The sequence below is a fragment of the Oreochromis aureus genome, linkage group 23, assembly GCF_013358895.1.
Source record: "Oreochromis aureus strain Israel breed Guangdong linkage group 23, ZZ_aureus, whole genome shotgun sequence".
Lineage (NCBI taxonomy): Eukaryota > Metazoa > Chordata > Actinopteri > Cichliformes > Cichlidae > Oreochromis > Oreochromis aureus.
In genome coordinates, this window is record NC_052963.1 from 7,777,107 (window position 1) to 7,800,493 (window position 23,387).

The following is a 23,387-nucleotide window of genomic DNA, read 5'->3' on the forward strand; positions in this document are numbered from 1 at the left end:
ATAACAACACAGACAAGCGCAGCAGTCAGAGTCAGGTCAGGCAGGGACTGCTGTACATGTACAACACCAACACAGATGTCATAATAACATAATGGTGATTTTGATTGAGTCTACTCAGATGGACAAAAAAAAAGAAAGAGTTTCACTTCACTATATAGTATTAGAAAACTGTCACTATTTATCTGGAGAGAGGTGGGTGTATAAGTGTGGGCGGGCACTGATCAATACCAGTGACTCAATGATTACTTTGACAATTGACTTTTCTGCCAGTAGTCTGAGGAAAGAAAAGTGGTGCTTTTTTCCAGACGTTGCAAGAATCTCACAGATCAACTATTTCTGCTAGAAGCTATGTACAACAAATACATCATAGGATTATGGATTATGTTTAATTTTTGCTTGAGTTTATGCAACAAGAGGTCATTTTTCTTTTTTTGCTAAATGTCTGAGGGTACAAATCTCTTTGAGTAAAGCTAACTAAGCTATTTGTAATAACACGGTCAAACAAAAGAGGATTAAGCAGAAATACTATTAAATGTTTATTGCATCAGTGGAAAATTATTAAATAGTCTTCTTAAAACAGTCTATATTATTCAGAAGTGTGAATGCTTGAGTAATTTTGTTCTGTTGTTGCATCTTGAAGATCTTCCATATTCATATGACTCATAGCCAACTTCTACCAGCATTATTTGTCCAGGTTGGAAAATGATGTGTCTGGATGAAAATAACCTTCTCGCTTGTTGTCTGCTTAACGTGACTGAAAGGAAGTGTTGTTGGTGTTTGAATAAGGTTTTTTTATGAGTTATTGCTAAAAAAAACCCCCAACTTACTATTTTTCTAAAACGTTTTCTTCTAAATTTGGTTAATTGTAAAAGGACTGGTTCTTAATGTTTTGTTGTATGCTTATTGAACATACAACATTGAATGTGTAAGAACAAAAAAGATCCCGTCTTTGCAATGTTCAGAAACTCAGCAAATGTGACATTTCAACATTGTATAACCATTAGCTGATGGTCTTTTCTCAATGTTTAGTCATGGTAGAAAAATGGTTCCAAGATTAAAGTTGAACAAGCATCGTGTTACCATAACATCATTTTGAAGTACGTCTTTAGTGACACTGAGACGTCCATTTGACTTTCAGTAAGGGGAAGTTTGTGTTTTTATATATTTTGAAAAATATCCTAGTCCAGCAAACATTGCAGTATTGGACAAGCATCAGCTGATGGTTTTTTCTTGACATCTAGTCAATTCGAAGTACATCTTCAACGACACCTAGAAGTCCGTCTTGAGAAAGTTTGTGTTCAAGATTTATTTTATATCTTTATATTAATTAGAATAAAAATTAAAGTAAATGTAAACAATTTCTCAATAGAGAAAACAGAATGAAAAAAACATTCTAACTTGAGATTAATCTGAGTTGTATTATTTGTTTCTTAAGAGACAGTCTGACTTCTAGTCTATGTGAAAACAATGCCAGCATATGTTTCAACCAGGCAGATAACTTTTGGGGTTCAACCATATTTACCAGGAAGTGACCTAAGGTCACTACTCCATGTCCTTGGGAATAATTCTGGAGATGTTTTATTCTCATTGAGTGGTTGTTGCCAATATAGCCATTCTGAAATGGGGTTTGGGTTTGTGACAAGTTGTTTCTAGGGTTTGTAAAAGACTTCAAATGGAACTCAAATGGTCACAGTGGAGCGTCCAACTCTTAGAGGCCATCAAGGTTCAACTCATTGAGCTCTGTGTGTGTAAAGTTTGAAGGCAGAGAGTTTCAGAGTAGAGCAGATGGTGGATGAATGCATGGAGGCTAAAGCTGACACAATGACATCGATATTGGTGGGTATAACAAAAAAGTACACACTGTTTCCCAATGCTGTCCTTAGTTAAATTCAAGGTAAAACTACCAGAGAAGTCAAATATTATTACAGAAAAAATGTTCAATTACTTTAGCATAGACAGGGAATGTCATTGACTTGTGTTGCTGACAGTAGTTTACTGAGCATAGGTTTTATTTCTAAGTTGTACAAAAAGAAAAAGGCAATTTCAGTCCCTTAATAGTGCTTAATTAATGTTGTCTGTTCTTACATTTAAAAAAAATATGGTGACAAAATAATATATTTCCCACGTTCCCCCATATGATTTACTCAAAAAGGTTTCTTCCTTCTCTTCATAATTGGTAGATCCATTATAATAGTCAACTTAGTGGCATGACAAAATATCGACGCCACAATAAAATCATATCATATTACAAGAGGAAACAGTGCGATACAGTATCGTTTCATATTGCATCAAATCAACTTAAAAGAAAGAATATTTTCCTGGTTGTGTTATTTTTCGAAATGCAAGGTCACGAACTTGTATTAATGAAGAAGAAACTCACAGAAGAACAAGAAACAGGGGATAATGGCAAACAGCAGGAAAAAGCCAATCAGGGAGCTAATTAATTGAACTGACATGTTATTAAAAGTGCATAATAATGAAATGCCCACATACTGACACCAGATAAGTGCATAGATGCATAATTCCTCATTTTTCTTCTTCAGTTACACAGACTGCAGATGATTGTCTCGAGCTATATAGAGTTTGTATAAGCAATAGAACACCACTGTTGTTGTAATAATATCATACTGTGATTCCCATCCCTGTATATTACTGCTGCATTTGGCAGACGCTACTAAGATCCACAGGTTCTATTCACTGGTAGTGGAAAAAAGTCAGCACAAGAGGAACTACGCCCTGTAGTAATGGAGCACTTAAGAGATTTTCAAACAGAGGGGAAGAGAAGGTGGACTAGTAATCACAGCCCAGTGTAGTGAAGCCAGTCTTCTTCTGTGTTATTTATAACTTAGCTGGAATGCTGCTTTGTCAGCTTACACAGTTTAGTGTCACCAGAATCCCTTCACACATTAATTGTAGCCTTTCGTCTACCTTACTACGGCTAGAGAGGGACTTGGCATGTGTTTAAACAAAGTTTCACAAAGTAGGAGGTACAGTGCGCTTGATGCTTCAGGGACAAAGGCTGGTCTGTTGTGCTGGCTCTCTCATCTCATTATTCCAAAATATCTGCATAAGATCATCAAACCACACACACCCCAAAATATCAAACCTAGGAATGAACTGTACATTGAGTGCATGCATGAAGTATTTTGCTTTCAAAATAGTAAATGGTAAATGGTCTGGTCCTCTAACAGTGCACTCTAAGTGCTTTTCAATAGCACCATTTCTACTATACAGTGTATCAGCTGCTATAGGTGTTAACAACTCTTCTGGTACTGATACTTTACAAGGTCATAAAAAACACAATTAAAAAAAACAAAACAAAAAACCAAAGCAATAATTGCTAGATTACTGACTGAAAACATAGTTATAGAGTGTGGTCATGCAGAATATGGAGTTACTGCGACTATATGCCTAATTATCTAAATATGTAGATGATGATTTTTATGGCACTGTATGTAATTCATAATTAGGTTTACACATGTGGCAGGTACCTGGAGATAAACTTACTTCTAAATTTTCACGTGATACGACCACTCCCACTGAATATGTTACAATACCACCACCTTTCTCTTTCACCTTTTTCTAATCTAATGTTTACTCTGAGTACATTTGAAATTACTTACTTTTAATTACTTGCTTAATCCGGTCCTGACGTTTTAAACCCTGAGTAGCTGCTCTCACGGCAGGGGCACCGTTTAATCTCAGTGAGGAGCTCTTAATAAACAGGGTTAGGGGATAGGGCTAGAACAATTAAAAAATTAACAGATTAACCAGTACATATTATAAAATAACTAGGGTTATAAAAGTTGCAAACCTACACTGTTAGTTTTTAACTGAGACCATGAAATTGTACCAATCTTAACTACTTGCTATGATAGCTTACACAAAAATATGAAATATACAAAAAGGCCATTCTCTAAAACCCGAAATTTTAAAAAACCCAATGATGCAAAAGACTTGGATTAGTAGGAAACAGCAGTTTAAAAATCAGGAATCATGCACAGACATAATGTGCAAAAAACCACCCAAAAAAGCTTTCTACCTAAAATCTATCAAATTTGTTCCTACGCGTGTGAAAACGTTTTGGTCTTGTCATTGATTTTCACAATAAAATGACAGACATCTAGGGCGACCGTGGTTCAGGAAGCTCATCTCGTAACCGGAAGGTTGCCGGTTCGATTCCCAGCTCTGTCTCTCTTGGTCGTTGTGTCCTTGGGCAAGACACTTCATCTACTGCCTACTGGTAGATGGCGTGATACAGCAGCCTCACTTCTGTCAGTCTGCCCCTACAACTGTAGCTTGCCTCCACCAGTGACTAAATGAATAGTGGAATTGTAAAGCGCTATATAAATGTAATCCATTACTATTATCTACACTGTGTGACTGCTGATTTTTCCTTGCTTTTGTCTTATGATTTTTTTGTGACATTACGACTAATATCTGTTTTTGCTAAATTATGACTATGAAACAAATGTTGTTATCTATGAGGAAATTGGCTTTATGAACCTGTATTTACATGTAAGATTAGCTAGAATTACAAAATAAAACTTTCTTACCCCTTACCAAATGCCTCTTTGGTGGAGGTTTCTTCTTGTTAAAAGGGAGTTCTTCTTTACTACTGCCTCCAAGTGTTTGCGCAGGGGTTTTTGCTAATGTGATTGATGGGTTATTCTCTCCATTATTGTGGGGTCTTTACCTTACAATAAGAAACACATTGAGACGATTGTTGTTGTGAACTGAGGGAAACATGATTGTCTGTAACAAGCTGTGCGAAATCCAGTATTTTTCAAGGTATTTCATTATGCAGAAGGTTCTTTACCGTACAATATAAAGCACTCTTAAAATGTGCACTGATATGATTAGGATGAAATTGTTGCTGTTTCTTATCATCTGTGATTTGGTGTCGAATACAATATATAATTAAGACTCTCTCTATATATAGAGAGAGAATATATAATTAAGAACTGTAAGAGTATTCTAAAAATAGTAAAAAACAATTTACCTTTTAATGATAATGGCTGTTATAAAGTTTTACCTTGAAGTCTTAAACCTTTAGTTGATTATGTCATGTGAGGAAGGACTTCTTACCTTAAGTTTCTGAGGAATGCTGTCATGCAGGGGTACAAGGTGAAAAAGCTAAAAGCTTTCCTTCTTAACAGTTTAGTTGCTAACATTAGCTCACTAACCCAGCAAACTATTCTCCACAGAGCAGAGGAAGAGCAGCTGAACAGCCAGGGAGTCAGACAGCTGAGATCATACTTAAACTGATAATTAATTTGCTCCATGTCTCATTGCCACCCATTCCCAAGGGACCGTGCATCTGCGCTCGTTAAATGGGCTGTTCGTGGCTGTTAGCCAGTGTTGAAGCCAAAACATTACTGGTGGAGCTGTTTGTTACTTTCAGCGTTTGACATTTGGTGAATGATATTAATCCAATGCGGGGACCGTCTGTGGTTTTAGCACAGGGACGCGTGCTCTGCAGGGAAATAGATAATGAGTGCTTTTGTCCAGACCATTGATCAACACTAAACAGCACAGCCCAGATAAATGCTGTTGTCTGTGTTATGTGGAATAAAAAGACAATTTTCCATTCTGCATTCATTTCAATAACAATTCCCCTTCACCAGCCCAGTGGAACAGCCCCGCAGGCATAATTGGGAAAATTTGTCTTAAAAGTTGAGGGTTTATTGAGAGAAGCGCTGCTTGCTACGCTGAGGCTTGGATCCTTCTCAGCTTGTTCTACAAGGAGCACAGATTTGAACACAGTGCAGCCAGATTTCAGGCTTGTGACGTTCTTTCTCAAGCAAACACAAAAACAGACTGTTGTAAAGTACAACGCAAACACACGACAAGTGCCTAAGGTTTGGAGAGATTGAGAGTAAAGCTGTTTTTGCAGCTTGAGTGCGGATCAAAAATCCAAATAGAGATCCAAAATTTTCGCACTGTTATAGAAAACTAGGACAACCTAAAGCTTCTGAAGGTCCCCGCTAAGAAAAAAGTGAGGTTTAGGCTAAAGGTCAAAAAGCAATGGTGGCAGATAGATCAGGTGAAAAAGGGTTCAGGTTGGTCATGGAAGGTACGAGTTACGGTTTGAGGTGAAGCAGATGTCAAAGGGTGTGAGCTAACAGAAGACTCATCGATGTTACAGGGTGACGGATGTGCAAATCTGGTTCAAAGAGAAGACTGATTGATCTTGTAATGGACTGGAAACTGACATCTTGAGATAGTTGGACTCATTAATGTTATTCAACTATTTAGTTTGGGGAAATAATTTCAGGACTGTGCAAAAATACTTGGGAATTCACAACATTTCAATGATTATCATTTTTTTTTTTTTTAACTTAACAGAATTAAGTAGGGGAAAAAAATATCCATATTAGATACTGGCAATTACATAATTTTCTCCTACATTTAAATCTGGATTCCAGAAAAAATTCTTGATATTGTTGGTTATACTTAGTTTAAAAGTAGAATAATAGGGACAGTCCACAAATTACTTGTAGTTTAGAAATTGGAAATCGTGACTAAAAGAAAAAAAAGTAACTACCTAGCAAACACTGTTGAACCCTTTCCTGGGTTGAGCAGTTGACATATTTCCATGTAGATTAGAGGTCGGGTCAAACCGTCTCTTACAACATGAGGAATACGGATCTGATTATTGCAAAGAAGGACTTAAATACATTTGTCTTTTTTTTTTTTTTAACAGTGACAACTAATTTTGAGGAAAACAAACTTTTTTTTTTAAAGAAACCTCTACATTTAAATGCAATTTTAGTCTTGCATGGTGAACTTAATGCATTGGACTCTTACAGTTAACCCTCCCTGTCCATGATGTCAACATCCTAGTCAGTTTAGTAAGTGATGAATTTTGAAGCATGAGATTGTGGATTGCGGAAGTCTATTTCTTCTCCTTCTATCAGGGAATTTTTAAAAAATATGTTTGCTTTGTTTTATTCATGAACATAATCTTTTGCTTTCTAGAAAGTCTAAGACTTTGACGTTGAAGATGTACCTCAAACTGATGTCATGGTAACTAACTTTGAATTTGAAACAATTTTTCTACAATGACTATAAGTCAAGAAAAGACCACCAGCCAATGGAGATTCAACATCGTAATGTTGAATGACATTATCGGGTATTGTGTGTAGAATTTTGGAGTGAAAAATGAATTTAATCAATTTTGGAAAAAGGCTGTAACGTGACAGAATGTGGAACAAGTGAATTCTCTGAGTTCTTTCTGTTTCTGATTTCTAAATTTAATATTTTAAACTTGGAAAGCTTGCTTCTCTAACTTATAATGATGGTGAAGCCATTTCAGTCAAAGGATCCTAGAATAATGTATAATGCTTTAGATTTGACCCCCACAATCCAGGTAATGTGCACAATCCTTTAGTCTTTTTGGTTCACTTTGAGTTCACTTGGATTTTTCGCTGTGTTTAAACAAACATGGGCAAAAGCTACGAGTTTACAAAGTCATCAACTGATTCGGACCAGAGTAAACGAACTATAGGTGTGAAAAATGCCCTTAATAATGCTGGACACTTGGAAAGTTTGCTGTGTACCTCCGAGATTCACCTGGCTCCTACTCATATCGCAACACTGGTTCTATTTGATGTGGGGTGGGTTTTATATTTCATCAGCCTCTGCCAGAGTCCAAGATGGTCTGTGCAGGGCTTTTAGCCTTGGGAATCTTACTGGACACAGCACACGGGCAATCAGCGCATCAGGAGATCTGAGAAATAAAAGCGAGAGGAGAGCTGGAAGAGCTAAAGATTTATTGAGTGGCTGAGGGAAAGAGGAGAGCGGAGAAAGCAAAAGATGAAAGACGTGCGGAAAGCGGGGAGAGGAGGGAGTAGCTGTGGGAAATACCCCGCAAACTTGTGAGGCAGCAAATGTGAATATGGCATCTGGTTGGTCCAGAAATCCACCTGGTGGGGCAGGTCGACTCTACCAGTAGCTGCCACTCCGTGAGCGTGAGCTGCTGCACTAGCAGATGCTGCAGAGTCTGAGAAAGGCGCACTAATTACCTCGGAGGTTTGTTTGCGGCGTGCTGAGGGCCTTTGGCTGATGAGAAACGCATACTAGGACAAGATCAGAGCAAGGCAAAACAGATTATGTGTGTGCCAAGGCAGAGGAAACTAGTTGTACACTTAAGAAGGACTTACTTGAAAATGTGTCATTTATTTAGTTTGCTGTCACAGAGAGAGGACTTTTTACTTTTCAGATATACGCAGGACTGTCAGATTAATGTGAGGTTTGGAGGTTGAAATATAACGTAAACACTGTTATTAAGAAAGTTTATTTGCAAAATAAGAGTGCCGTGTGTGGGAGTGTTTTTCATTTCCACAACCTTGTCTTGCAAGAGTGGACCAACAGGCGCAAATCTCTGTTGCAGTAAGAGCTATCAAGGTCTTTATATCCAAACCCATTACGTGTGCCTTATGAAAGTCATCACAGGAAATTAAATTACAGCTCAATGAAGGTACAGGTCCCCGCACGCACAAATGGTCAGAGTCTGCACTGTGAATGTAGTTTCAGTAACAGGCTGAACAACCTAGTCATCCGTACACCCACGCTTGCGTGTGGGTGTCGAAAAGTAGAAAAAAACCCTGTCATTATGGAGAGGTGAAAAGATCTCCAGCTCCATTGCTGTTTCTCCAAATGTTCCTGCTGCCTGCTCGGTTTGTTTTTTTCATTTTTTTTTTTTTTAAAAAACAGCAACAGCAACACAATGAGCCTTTTTGATTTGTTTGCCTTGACAAGTGCCTTCACATTTCACAGGTTGTCAATTGTGGAGTTCCTGTTTTCTTAACATTAATTAAGTCACACAACCCGGTCTGAGGTCTGATTGTTGTGCCAACCACATCTATATACTGTATGTCTTATTGCATAAAATACATCTTGGAGTCAGATGTTGCCAATGCATTAACTATGTCATCCTCATTATCTTATGTCGGTCTAGCTATGTAGCAACAGTGTATCTTTTCTCTGTGCTTCTAGTGTGGCTTAATATACCCCCATGTCTTTTATCCGGCATCCGGCTTCCTGCCTGATGGAATATAATTGGCCTCGGGAGAGAGCGCACTGTAGGATGAAGTGATGATCACTAAGATTTAGCATAAGCAGAGCGGGCATTTCCTAGTCTTATGTGTGATTTCAGGAGGGGTGGCTGTCCCTTCCGGAGAACAGTGAGACTTGCATACACCTTTAAGACAGACACTTCAATGCACTGGCTTGGGGAATGCGAATCTGACAGGCGCCGGCTTCATTTCCTTTCTCCTTGCCAGTCAAGCAGACATTATGTTGTAGTAAATGAGAAAGGGCAGGTAAACTGTGAGCTGGATTTATGATGTTGATTATTGCAAAGGTCATCAGTCAAAAGCCTTAGTATGCTCACTGTAATTGATATAGCAAAGGCTATATGAGATTTAAAGCAGGCAGGATAGAGTTTTGCTGATATGACTACACTTGGTTTTTAATTGAATTAGAGACTACAAACCAGACTGATGAAAAGTCACCCTTGTCTTAAGCTCTCTTAGTCAAAACAATATATTCAGCAGCATCATTTAATGCTAAGCATATATATATATAGCACATATATATATATATATCTATATTATAGGCTATAAAGGTTCCTGGCCCCAGTCTAGCTCCAGTAAAACACAGCACACCTTGCTTTCATCCAAAGAAAATAAAAGCCTCTGCTAACTCGCCTCTAGTAACAGTGGCAGTTGTGTTGATGATTAAGTTGTGAAAATATCTCTGAGTTGCTGTCTGGCAGCTGCATGATTTGGCTAGCTGTCAGTGCCTCATGCTAATGCTAAACTTTCAATAGAAGACAAGCAGATAGCAAGAAGCAACAAAGGATCTCATTTTCATTTCAGAGTCTTATTAATTCACTTGATTGAAAATGGACTATCAACCTCCCCTCACTTGCCACTAGTAACGGTTGGCCATGCAGATGAGTTGTTTGCCAGTAGCACGGTTTGGCTAGCTATCTGAGCCCAATGCTAATTCTAAATTGCTATTTTCAATAGTTATCACAGTCGATGAGAGTGATACGTGAAGCAGCAATACAGCTGCTCTCTATTCTAACTACAGTGACTCTTCTCTTTTTGGTTTTTCAAAAACACTTTTTTTAATGGGTGTCAAATATGTGGTCCAGATAATATGTGGGGACTAGAAATAGTCCACTAAAATGTCCAGTTTGACCCACTGGATGGCTTGACAATTGCAGTGAAGTCACGTGGGCTATATTGTTTCAGGTTTTTTAAAATCATTGCTATGGCCCAGGTGAATAGTTTTAAAGTGTATTTTTTTTAAAACACCTAGAGTGTTTTTGTTTTATAGTTTATTATGTGATTGTTTCACTGGTTTGGCCCATTTGAAGGTGTGGCCCATATAATGAAATGTGTTTCACAGTGACTGACAGTTTAACTACAAGTTAACATGGCGAACTATTCCCCCAGCACTCGCTTGCTTATTAGTCTGTTACTAATTAGGACTAATTATTGTTTTGAGATGTTACAATATTACAGTTACAGTAATATTACAATATTAAAGTTAATATTAAAGGGTAGTGTTTGTTGATAACTTAACATTGTACCTCCTTGTCTAACTATATTTGAATATCAGTTCTCAAAACTAACATACCAGCAGTCAAAATGCAAACTTCAAGCCTTCAGAGTGTCTCATGCTAATGCTGTCTGAGCTCATCCAGTTATCAGTTGTCTATTTTGGTTTTTATTAACCCACCATTGATTAACACAGCTGGCTATTTGTTAGCCAGAATTATTTACAATTTTATCTCTCTAGTTTTGTATGATTCGATTGCATGACTTGGAAAGTTGTGTTTTTAATAGCTTGCTAAGTGTGCCTATGCCAAGAGGCACACTTATTACTCTTCGTCAGATTTATCCTACTTATTATTATATCATTTTGTGCGGCTGTATCAGGAATGGTGTGCTATGACTTTTGGTGTTTATTACTTCTATAGTTTTTTTTAAATATTAATATTTTAATACAAGTTTTTGCCCATTGAAATGAATGGGAAGGTTTTGGAAGGTTTCATTTGTGGTGTGTTGGCTCCATCTTTTGGTCCCATTGAAACAGATTTCAAACTTCATTTGTTGTGTGTTGGCTCTCTCTAGTGGTGTGCCGGGAGTGGTACGGCCTGTCTACCCTTATTTGGATTACCATAATGACGACAATATCAACGGCGCGCACTGCGTCGCTGCTTTCAGGAACCATTGGAAGTTTTAAGGTTACGCGAACCATTGAATACGTACAGTAAGCGAAAGGGTGTATGCTTGGTGGAAAACTCCATATCCCACAATTCATAGCACGCCTCTACCGAGTCAAACAATGGCGATTTCGATTTTATATTGCTCTTATTTGTGTTTCTAGGTCACAAAATAAACTTTTAAGATATTTTCAGGCGAGAAAGTAGTTGTTTAAACTTCAAATATCTGCTCGTTTTATCAAGACATCCCATATTAGCAACAGTGCTCTGACGATGTCGGTGCTGCCTGACAGCTAGCCGGCTAGCTAGCTAGCGCGGCTTTGCTGACAAGCGACAGCCGGCCTGGATGACAGTGAGGGCGGCTTACTCTCGTTTCACCCCCCGGTCTTTCGCAAAGACACATGTTCGAAGCTGGACTTATTTTTCGTTTATATCGGCCGATGATTTATTTATTCATTTTAGTAACGGTATAAACAGTGGAAGGTGGTGGATTGTCCAGATGCTGGTCGATGTGGAAAAAATAACTCAGTTGTTTGGTGGTGGCTAACGCGGAGCTACAACAGAGGGCAGCTAGCCACCAGCTGGAGTAAGAAAGAAAAGATATACTTTTCTTTCTTACTCTCATATAAAATATTTAGCTTTTATTAAATAGTTATCTGAATCTTACAACCAAAGTTTGTAAAATAATACACAAGATTGGCTGTTGACCGTTGTTATTCATTCAGAACACTGTGTAAAAATAACAAAAAGTGAATGCAAACGTGCATAAATATTTATTTTACGTGTTTGATGTGTGTGGCGGGGCGTGGTCTGCAGTGCTGCTGCAGGGGAGGTGGACCCACCTGAGCGGCATCTGCAATCACGCCTCTCGGGCGTAGTCTGTGCTCTCTCGGCTGTTTTTTGGGTGTATGTTGGGCTGTGAGTTGAAAAGCTACAGCCGGCTGTGTGGGTAAACCAACCATGTGTGAAAAGTGGTCCATAAAGTAATGCTTCAAAGCGTGTTCATGCAAACATTGCCGGGTCTGCCGTGGTACAATGGGACTTCTGCTCATGAACCTCTGTGCACAGCGTCTGCAAATCGGGGCTGTACGAAGTAACTTCATCTTTACCCAAAACTGTAAGCTGTCATCTGTGAGGCGTGAGCGGTGTTTGTTTTTACCATAGTTCATGGTGGAGAATGGCTGCTCTGCTGAGTTTTGCTCTCTGTAGCCGTATGAATGGCAAACTACACTGATTAGCAGCGGCATAGGCACACTTAAAATTTCTTCTGAAATTTTCGCTTTCTAGTGTTTTTTAAGCTTGTTAATGAAGGCATGAATAAAGCCTAATTTCTAAAATGCCATTCTACAGGGTAGTAGTCCATGGTGGGACTCAGTGAAGGGGATGTGACAGTCAATCAGAAGCTTTATGGACAAATATAGTATGTGTGGGAGGTCAGTGAAGAAGAAGGTGTTCCCTTTGACTGGAGCCTAATGATTTATGGTTGGGCTGATCAATGTAGTGGTCGGCAAATACTAGACTTTAACAGACACATGAGTGCTAGCATAATTGTCTTCCAATAAGTGTCCAAATAAGTGTCTTCCAATTAATGTTTTTAATGAAATAAAGTGTTACAAAAATAAAGAATAAAGTTTTATTTAATTCTTGGTTTTTATGTGTTAAAAATGATGCCATTCCTGGTTGAAGTGCATGTGGCATTTTATTATTTAGAGATCTGCTGGTGCTCTAAATTTGAAAGTTCAGATACTGCCAGATGGGTAGCCCTGGCCCTGTCGTGTGTTGTGTCTCCCCTTCTAGTCATTGACGGCCCTCTGTGGTGTCCATCAATGATCTACTAGCTAATTTTTCAAAATCTTGTGGTTGGACAGTCCAGAGTGCAGAGTCGTGGATGGATGTGCTCTGGAGATCGTCTGCGAGCTGATATCCGGTGGAAAACAGGTTCAGGTCCTACTACATAGAGCTCAGGTGACTACACATACAGAGAAAATGCAAAATACAAGAAAATGTGAAAGTTTGCAAATTTGCAGCACTGTGACACCTCTTAAGCTACAAAAAGAAGAAAGTTTCTCAAATCGTTCCTTCATGTGTCCTTTTGTCTCTTTCTTTTTATGCATAGATTATTTAGACTGAACCAGGAGATAACAAGCTAATGTTTATATCCTGTCTATTCAGGCCTGACATGTAATACCTAATCTCTGGCAGATAATAACTGGTTTTGCCTTTGAGTGCTGCCTTCTTTAACCACATCTGTTATTTAAGCATACAGCAAACTTGTAGGACCCTGTTTAGTAAAACAAAAGAAAAGGCTAAATTATGATACTGGGAAGGGCAAAAATGTATCAAATAGTGTCTAAAATAACAGATTCCATTGAATTATTCATCAATTCAAGAGAAACAATTTGCCAGACACCAATAAATAAAGCAAGAACAATGTGTACGCAGGTACAGTATGTGGCGCAGAGTCATAATGGCTGTTCATAAAGGAGAAAAATTTTGTACATTATATGTTCTCCGTCGTTCTTCCCTTTGTCCTTCCCCTCTTTTTTGTTATGAGGCAATGCATCATACGATATTAGACAATGAGGAAATTATCCTATAAATTGCAGGGCAAAATTGTCATTTAGAGGAAAAAGTCCAATTCAATCACCTCCCTGTGTTTGAGCTAGAGACAGCGCTATTTTTACCATTCTATGGCAGTCGAAGGAGGAGGGGGATAGGAACTCGCAGAGGGATTCCCCCGCACTGCGGTGGTACGCTGCCTCAGGGCCGTCCCCCAGGGGAGCTCGAAAAAAATACATCAAATTGACTCAAATTGCTTTACCGTACGGGGGTTCATATGGAGTACACAGTGATTACATATCATGCCAACGTTTTTCCTCTCGTGCACCAAAATGAGAAGTTAAGTCAGGGGGAAAACTTGTCATTTATTTTTCAATGGGGAAGTCTGACACTTTGTGTCAGATGGAACAATGATCCGTCTTCTCTTTTTCAGTTTATTAGCACATTTGTTTTTTCCTTTTGTTCTATTGTGCTGCACTCTGTGATGTGCTAATTGGAGCATATGCAAGTGACTGTAAGTGACATGCGACAAACAGCATATTTCCTAGATGCTATAAAAGTTCAGATGCTAGTGCTGTAGAGAGAGAGAGCAAGAAAGACAGATTACGCTGAATCTGGGTCATTTCACAGCCAAAATGTTGCTTATCTGAATTCTCACACAGCCTGAATTGGGAGTGATTATCCAGTCGAGCTAATTGAATAATTGAGGCTCGCTGGAAATCATTTCCACTGGTCACTGTCATTATCTCTGTGGAAAACATACACTAATAATAAACAACAGCGGTGAAGCACGGCGTTGTGGGAATTGAAGTGTTGTGAGACATGCCAATAATTCATAATCTGTAGTCCCAGTACAAAATAAAAAAAAATTCCATTAAAAAAAACCCCCACAGAAAATATTGTTCCAGAGCAGGTAACACAAAGCTGTACTCATCCTCATCTGATATTCATTTTGATTGTCTCCATGCAAGATTGATAAGGATCCCTTGCCCGCGTGTTTGCACAGGCTACACAATGGATGTGAATCATTCATGTCTTACGAGGTGCTCACTGGGCTGCCCACCCGCTGACACTCCGCCAGGAGATAGAAACCTCATGCATGATACTACTCCCAGGGAGGCGGGGAGGAGATAGGGCGTCATTTACTGGGAGTGATGGAGGCTAAGGTTACGGCGGTAATGGAGCAGAGGGAGGGGGAATGTCTATGGTACTGATTCATACAGGAAATTTAATTTCCACCACCTGCTGGGATCAGGCTGTGTAGACTACTTTAATGGGACTTTGACTGATAACACTTATTGCCCTCTATGTCACAAGTTCCTAAAAAATGACAGGAATTTATTTTCCTGTCATTTAAAGTAACTGAAAAAGGATTAAATGCAAATGTAGCATCATAGCACTGACAGCATATTTAACTGCCAGCGCTGTGTGCGTCTCTGGAATAAGAGAAAGTAGTCACAGATACTGACGTCATGTTTCTGAGACCCTGTTGTCACCTCCTCCTCGTGCCACCATCACTTGCAAGAACAAAGGAGGAGCATTTTAGTGGTAGATCATCTAAACGGCTGTAACGGCATCAAATGGCAACTTCTGGAGGCTGAAGAAATCAAGCTAAAGTGAAAGTGTCTAAAACTGGTGAAAAATGCAGTTTTAGCTTCTATGTATAGTTCGCTCTTTTGTAAGAACTGCACCACTGGTGACTTGTTTTATATGATGTATTTGGGGACTGGTAAGGCTTAAAATTAGAGGCTGGGCTGCTTTGAAAGGTCTCCTGGTATTCAGTGTAAAATGGCACAGTCCAGATTATCCAGAGTATTTACTATAGTTTTTTTTTAAGGTTCTGTTCATTAGTGTGTTCGATTTAACTGAGAAAAATGCTACTAACCACTTATAGGCAGGGTCGTGGCTTAGTTCCAGTTTACAGACCTGCTATAATTTCAGGTATAATTTCAGAAATTATAAGACTTTAGAGTTCAGTTCCATTATGTGTTAACAGGTGATGACTTTGTCATGCTTTTGAAATCTACAAATCTAAATCGCTTAGTGAAAGATGCCTTTTTCACAGTTGTTTAGCAGTTCCAAAATTAGGGAGCTGATTTGAAGCAACTTATTTTTGCAGTCATTGCTTTTATATGACTGTTGCTTGATCTTCTATCTGGAATACAGACTTCAAGCAAACATAAAATGTGCTGCATTTTAAAAAGGCGTCTTTGTTCTCCTTACTCCTATTACACTGGTGGGCGTTCATGTTAAACATGGAACTCGGGCTTCAGACTTTCCTAGGCTTTCAGTTTGCACTGGTTTCTTCTGCTCATGGCTGATATCAGTGAGAGAAGCTATCCTTAGTATGGTCATCTCAGGCACACAGCTCTGGCTGTGAGCACAGGTGCCCCACGCACCCACTGTTCTTATGTTTGAACCAATCAGGAGAAAGCTAGCTTAATGGAGAAGAAGGGGAAATAAAACAGCTTGCTTCAGGCAGAGGATAAACTGAAGGGCTTCACCACAGACCAGTATGAGATCAACGAGGATTATTTTGAACTGTGAAACAGCAGAGCTACACTAGTATAGTCCAAGAATATAAATGTGAAATTGTGAATGAGCATACTAGAGCTCCCTCACAGACGCTGGAAAGAATGTGGCGCTAAACATACACAAAGATTAATCCTTTTTTAACAATATTTCTGCATGATAAATAAGTAAAGCAATTCTCAGATCTGTTCCAACTTTTGATACAGTAATATTTTTAAGATATAAATACCTTACTTTAAACAGAATCACCGAATCCTGTGCTTGGCAAGGGCTTGTTTTAAATATGGTAATACCGCAAAAAGTCATTGCTACCTGACTATGCCGCATAATTTGTAAAAACCATCATATGGCAATATTGAGAGGAGAGACTACCAAAGAGGCCTTGGTTCCACCACTATACATTTATGGCTCAGAGCCATCGAGCTTTCCTTGTCATGCTGTGGGCCCAATCTGTATCCTGTGCTGACTAAGCCCTTCACTTTTACATCTCTGTGTTCTAACCAAACCTGGAAACCATATTTACTGACTGTGAAGAGCAAGTGAAAAGAAAGCAATCATTTAACACAAAGTCAGTCGCCTCAATTTGCATAAATGTATGATCCCCCCTCGTCATGAAAATGCAAAACCTCGAGCATTTTGTATGCATTAGTAACAGTGTTTCAGGCGCTTGCAAAGAGACAAACAACTACTTGGGTTATGTAACAGTTCTGTCACACATGAACATTTTGGAAAGCTGTGCTCATCACACTGGACGGTTATAATCATGGTTTTTTTTTTTTCTTGTTGTTGCCATTCGGTAAACCTGAAAACTGCAGCACCACACGGACATGTGTGCCTCTACCAGTGCCAGATTGGTGCTGGCTGGTTTCATTACAACGTCACAGCGGGTAAAGAGGGAAGATCATGGCATTGCCCCGAGAAAGAGAGAGTGAGAGAGAGACAGAGAGAAAGGGGGGAGAGGTGCAGAAACACAGAGAGAAAACAGAGGAGAGGGACTGTTAGCTTGGGTAAGTGGATTATGTGATGTGGAGGGAGGGAGGGGCTCTGTCCTCTATCGTTGCTGCTGCTTCTGCACTGGTCAAATACCGCTCGAATCAAAGCAAAACAAAAATATTTACTTACACAACAGTATTTAAATGTTGGATTTTCGCAGGGCTATGAGTGTACCCATGGCTGGGCTTTAAGTACTTCTTGCCAGTAATTGTTTGACTTGTGTGCCAGATGGTGAGGTTTATACAGAAAGACACAAGGACTACTATTACATAAACACTTCAGTATATGCAAATGCTGCAAAACTTAGTCACAGAGTGAGATTTCGTTTGAGTTTGACGCTTTTTTTTCAGAAAACAGAGAACTGTTTTTTTTTTTTTTTTAACATGATTACTCATAAACTTGAGAAACAATGTGTATTTACTGAACATGCACTTACTGCTGATTTATATTATATGACATTTTTTTCTGATAATAATCAAAGATTAATACTGACAGTGATTAAAGATGTTTGTTATGTTAGCAAGTTTTTTAAGGCAATCCGTAGTTAACCTAGCTTGCACTTTAGGCTAATTAGCAAAAAACGACAGCATGCTAGCACGTTAATCTTGACAGTGCTATAAATGCTAATGCTGGATGCTTGGTTCACCAAATTTGTCTACTGGCATACTGACATTTTCTACTTAGCATAAAGTAGAGCTTATTCCAGCTGTTAAAAACTAGCCTATAGTTACGAGTACAATGTCTGATTTGGGCTAAACTCAAAATTGGACTAAAAGTAGATAAATCACAGAAAACAAAACTCAGAAAACGATAAAGGTTTACTAGCACTAATATAGGCCTAGCAAGTGGACCTCCAGTTCAAATAAAATTAAGACTAAACTTACTCAACACCAATCATGCAGCAGGAAATGTTGACACACAGTGCACCTACAAAAAGAGGAGTAAAAGCTAGTGAAATATAATCACTGTACCACCAAAATCTAGTGATCATACCAGACTGTGTTTGCTGAAACAAACACAACCTTAGATTGTATTTGATTAAACAAGTATGCATTATAAATTCATCTTATTTGTAAGACAGTGTACGTGATATATTTTAACAGCAAACTTGATCTGCTAGTGTTTCCATTTCCTTCGCCTATGAAGAGGGAATAACAGAAGAGCCGCATTCAACTAAAGCACGTTGAGAGAAAAACAGCCACTGGAACAGAGCTGATAATAATTCACTGTGTTTTAACAGCCTAAGTGTCACCCCATTTGAATTTAATAAAAGGGAACGTATGTTTAAAAAGCTTCTGGGCTGTTGTTATAGGTCTACTTGGAGGTTTTGTGAATCACTGTGCCTATATGAGGAATGCTCAACCACGAGAGAAAAATTAGTTGAAGATCAGGTGAAATTTTCTTTGATTTTTTTTCAATAAAGCTGCAGCTACATGAGTCAGCCTTCCCACACACTGTTGTACAATGGCACATTACTGTGTTGGTTACTGTACTGCAAAAGACGGGGCAAAGGCACTTGAGAGAATTTGGCTACAATGTGTGTGTGAACCAGTTGGCCCACACTTCTTCAAAAGCTGTTCATGTTGCTTTTTAATGTCTGCTGTGGCCTGTGAAAGAAAACCTGAAGTGATTGCCTGTATAAAATGTAACAATAAGGTGTACCCACTTTTTATTGTGTTTTCTTTTTCTATCCACAGGACTACACATTGACTATGTATTTCCAGCAGTATTGGAGGGACAAGCGCCTGGCCTATGTGGGAATCCCTCTCAACCTGACACTTGACAACAGGGTTGCTGACCAGCTCTGGGTCCCTGACACCTACTTTCTCAATGACAAGAAGTCTTTCGTCCATGGAGTCACAGTCAAAAATCGCATGATCCGCCTGCATCCAGATGGGACTGTCCTCTATGGACTCAGGTGTGTTCTGCTTGTCACCGCATTATCTTCACAGCTCTTCTTCTTCTTCTTCATGAGACAGTGGGACTTTTGATTGGGCTACATGTTAGCATTCTCAGGATTCCATGTGTTGTACATTATATTATGACTCAGTCACACTAGAGTAAAAATAGGATGGCAACCTCCTTGCAACTACAAAAAAATTGGTGGATCATTTTGCCAAAATTTCCTTGTTGCAACTCAAAATGGTTCTCAGTAGTTTGTATGGACCCACATGCTTGTATGCATACCAGACAATGTTGGGCATGTTTCTAATGAGATGATGGATGGTGTCCTGGGAGATCTCCAACCAAATCTGAACCAGGGCATCACTGAGTTCCAGGACTGAGGTGCAACTTGGCAGTGTTGGATGGACTGAAACATAGGCTACGTTCACACTGCAGGCGAAAGCGCATCAAATCCGATTTTTCTGACCCTATGCGACCCATATCCGATCATGGTATGGCAGTGTGAACGGCACGAATCCGATATTTTCAAATCCGATCTGGGTCACTTTCGTATGTGGTACTGAATCCGATACGTATCCGATGTTTTAGAAAGCGACTGCTGTTTGAACGGTCATGTCGCATTAAATCCGTCTTTTACGTCACTGACACAAGACAGACGCCAATTATTTTATGCATTTTATTTATAGTGTGAATAAGCAGACAAAAAAATCGGATTTGATCAAAAAATCGGAATTGAGCATTAAGACCTGCAGTGTGAACGTAGCCATAATGTCATAGAGCTGTTCTATTGAACTTAGGTCGGATGAACATGAGGGTCAGTGGTAATCTTGAGTCCTTCCCTACTCTCGCCACATGAGACTGGGCATTGTAGTGCACCCGGAGTAACCCAGGACCCACTGCACCAGCACAGGGTCTAACAGTGGGTCCAAGGATTTCATCCTGATACCCAATTGCAGTCAGGGTGTTGTGACATCAGCCTGGTGTTCAGAGTGAAACTGCTCTCATTGGTGACAAGTGGCCAGAATCTGCCAATTATACTATTCTATGGCAAATGCCAATCTGGCACCACGGTGCCGGGCAGTGAGAATAAGGCCCACTAGAGGACGTTGCTCCCTCAGGCCACCTTCATGAAGTCTGTTTCTGATTGCTTAGTCAGAGATATTAACACCAGTGGCCTGCTGAAGGTCATTTTGTAGGGTTCTGGCACTGCACATCCTGTCCATCATTGCACATCCTGTCCATCATTGCACAAAGGAGAAGATACCAGTCCGGCTAAGGACCTTCTACAGCCATGTCTAGCTCCAGAGTAACTCCCTGTCTTTTGAAATCTCCAGTCTCCTCCCGAGACTGTGCTGTGAGACACAGTAAGTCTTCTGACAATGACAAGTAATGATGTGCCATCCTCCAGGAGTTGGACTACCTGTGCAAACTCTGTAGGGTCCAGGTATCGCCTCATGCTACCAGCAGAGAAACTGACCCTAGCTAAATGCAAACCTAGTGAAAAAACAGTCAGAAAAGATGAGGAGGGGAAAAATGTCAATGGCTCTAAAACCATTCCTGTGTTCGGGGTTGTCTCATTGTTGCCCCTTTGGTGCACCTGTTGTTAATTTAATCAACACCAGTACAGTTGTAACTGATTAACAAGCCCCTCTGCTTCTTAACTGACCAGATTGATATTCCAGAAGTTTAACTGACTTGATGCTCTGAATAAAAAGGGCTCCTTCTAGTTTTGTTAGCAGTGAATATTCCCCTTATGCACCCGCCTCAGTTTCTCGCTCTAACAACAATGTCATTTTCCTATTGTTATCAAATCCACAGCTTATGCAAACTTGATCCCACTTGACTTGCTATATAGCTAAAGTTTCATATAGCTTAATCCTTGGTGCCATTAAGTGTCGTTGAGGCCCCAAACAATTAAAGACATATCAGAGAACCACGCTGTTGCACTGCGTGACAACCGCCTTGATTACCATAAATGTGCACTGCAGTTTATTTTGAATCCCACATACACCATTATGCTGCAGTAAACACTCACAAGAACACCAAGTCTGTATTAATCCTCCACTTAAAAATAGTCCCTTGCAAATACTACTATTTTAGAGTTTAAGGCGATTATTGAGCTTTTTATTTATTAAATTTACAAATGCTACTAATCTTTTGTGACACATACTTTCATCAAAAGTAGAGCTTAGAGTTTCAGAGACAAAGTTAAGCAGTCTAAGAGTAATACAATACGCTCTAAAGCATTGTTGATTTTGGCTATTTTATTTCATTTGTTGAGAAATAGAGGAAAATACAGAGTGACAGCAACCTTATCCTTCAAAATATTTTTTCTTAAAATGTGCCTCTATATTTAGATAAATGAAATGATGAAAAGTTCCTATGATTATATATAGTCAGAAAAATAATAACAAAAGAACTGCATAAGGCAGGTTTATTAAAAATCCCAAATCCAAAAATAGAGAAGACCTGAGAACAAGAGTGAGAAGAACACAAGAACACAACCTGACAAGGGGAGAGAAGGGTAACAAGGAACAGGTGAACGTAATCAGACCGTACCAAGCGAAAGAACAAATGATATTGCAAACACAGAAAATCACATGGGTTCTAACCTTCAAAATAAAACAGGAAGTAAATTGAATCAAAATCAAACTCACAAAGTCAACAGTGACCATGAAAGCTGTTCTGGACAATTTCTGGACCCTGCAAATAAGCAACACTTATCACACAAAGCAACAAAGTGATAATCAGGGTCAAAAATGTTCCCTAATGTTTCTCAGAGCCAAGTTAATTCTTTGTGTTCAAAGCCTTGTTTTGGCACAGTGCTGCAGCAGCTGAGAGGATTTTGTGTCATGCTGAAGGGCATGTCAGTGTTAGCATTATTATTATTTTATTTTTAAAGAGGGCTGCCGTTAGAGTTCATCTACGGCAAGAAGTGCAGACAGGTTGGACATGATCCACAATGCAAAGTTCAGCCTTCAGCTATTGTTTGATGTTTGTTTCATAAAGCCCTTGTTTTGAATTTCCATTGATCTTTTTGACAAGCAGGTTCAGAAGAGCTCGTGTGACCTGTTATTATGCATGCAAGCTTTGAATTATTAGAGCAAAGCAAAAATGTGTGTGTGTGTGTGTGTGTGTGTGTGTGTGTGTGTGGATGTGCACTTGCATTTGCATGTGTCAGTGTTCATACTTTATAGTCAAGCAGCTATGCTTGATTATGCAAGTGGAGTTCATAGCATTTAGCCCTGTGGACTACTTATAGACCTCTCAGTGCTTTAAAAGATCAAAAGGAGAGGGAGACGTGTGACGTGGTGTTTGTGATATGAGCTGTTACATAAATGAATGCCAGGTAGAGCTGAGTGATATGTTGAATGCAGATTTTTATCCTGGTTTCAAGGCAGCCACTCTGTATTTGTGTGTTTGCTGTTTATTAGGAAAAGCAGCAAAAAATACAATTTTAAGCTCTAAAAGCAGTTTGTATTTATATTGTAAGTTGCATTTTGCCACAATGCCGTTTATTTTATTTTTATTTGTCATTTTTGCAAATATGGTCTATTAATTGCATTTTACAGAAACTGTCTGTAATTTAACTGAGGGTACATTAGGGGGCATTAGCCAGATGGTCCTCTTTGACAAAAAAAGCCCACATTTATTTTAGTCTTCACAAATATAGTGTCCAAAATATGTCCAATTAGAAAAAAAATAAATAAAAAGATTTTATAAATGTCTTATCAGCAGTTTCCTGTTAAGATGCATGCCTGAAGTAATGTCAATAAAAAATAAAAAAAAAAATTCAAATATTCTTTACATTCGCAATTTTTTGCACAGAGTTACAAATTGCTTTACAGTTAAAAACCACATGTTAAAGATAAGTATACATGTTCAAACATATGTACACATAATCAACCATATGGTCAGACATTCATGCCAACACACGAGCTTCCATGCACGCAAATAGCAGAAAACTAAGGCTCAAAATAAAGCTGGAAAGATTAAATGAAAGGTAAAAAATGTGCCACTACCAGTCATTTAAAACAAACTCAGCCCTCCTGATAGCAGCTTGTGGTGCCCCAAATGCAGAATACAGATTCGTATTGTACTACAGTCAAAACCTATTAAAAATATAAAAATGAAACGGTTTCGTCAAAACATGATA

General features: G+C 39.0%; 1 protein-coding gene across 3 annotated transcripts in view; it reads left to right on the forward strand.

Annotated features, from left to right (window-relative positions):
- Positions 1-23,387, forward strand: part of LOC116321516 (gamma-aminobutyric acid receptor subunit beta-3-like) — a 76,817-nt gene that overhangs the window by 17,314 nt on the left and 36,116 nt on the right. For 2 of the 3 annotated variants that reach the window (XM_039607116.1, XM_031741378.2), the window contains one exon: positions 19,024-19,244. In XM_039607116.1, the coding sequence (XP_039463050.1) occupies positions 19,024-19,244 (221 nt within the window). Of the gene's footprint in view, positions 1-17,289; positions 17,341-19,023; positions 19,245-23,387 lie in introns of those variants that run through there. The other variant, XM_039607117.1, reaches the window with a different exon arrangement.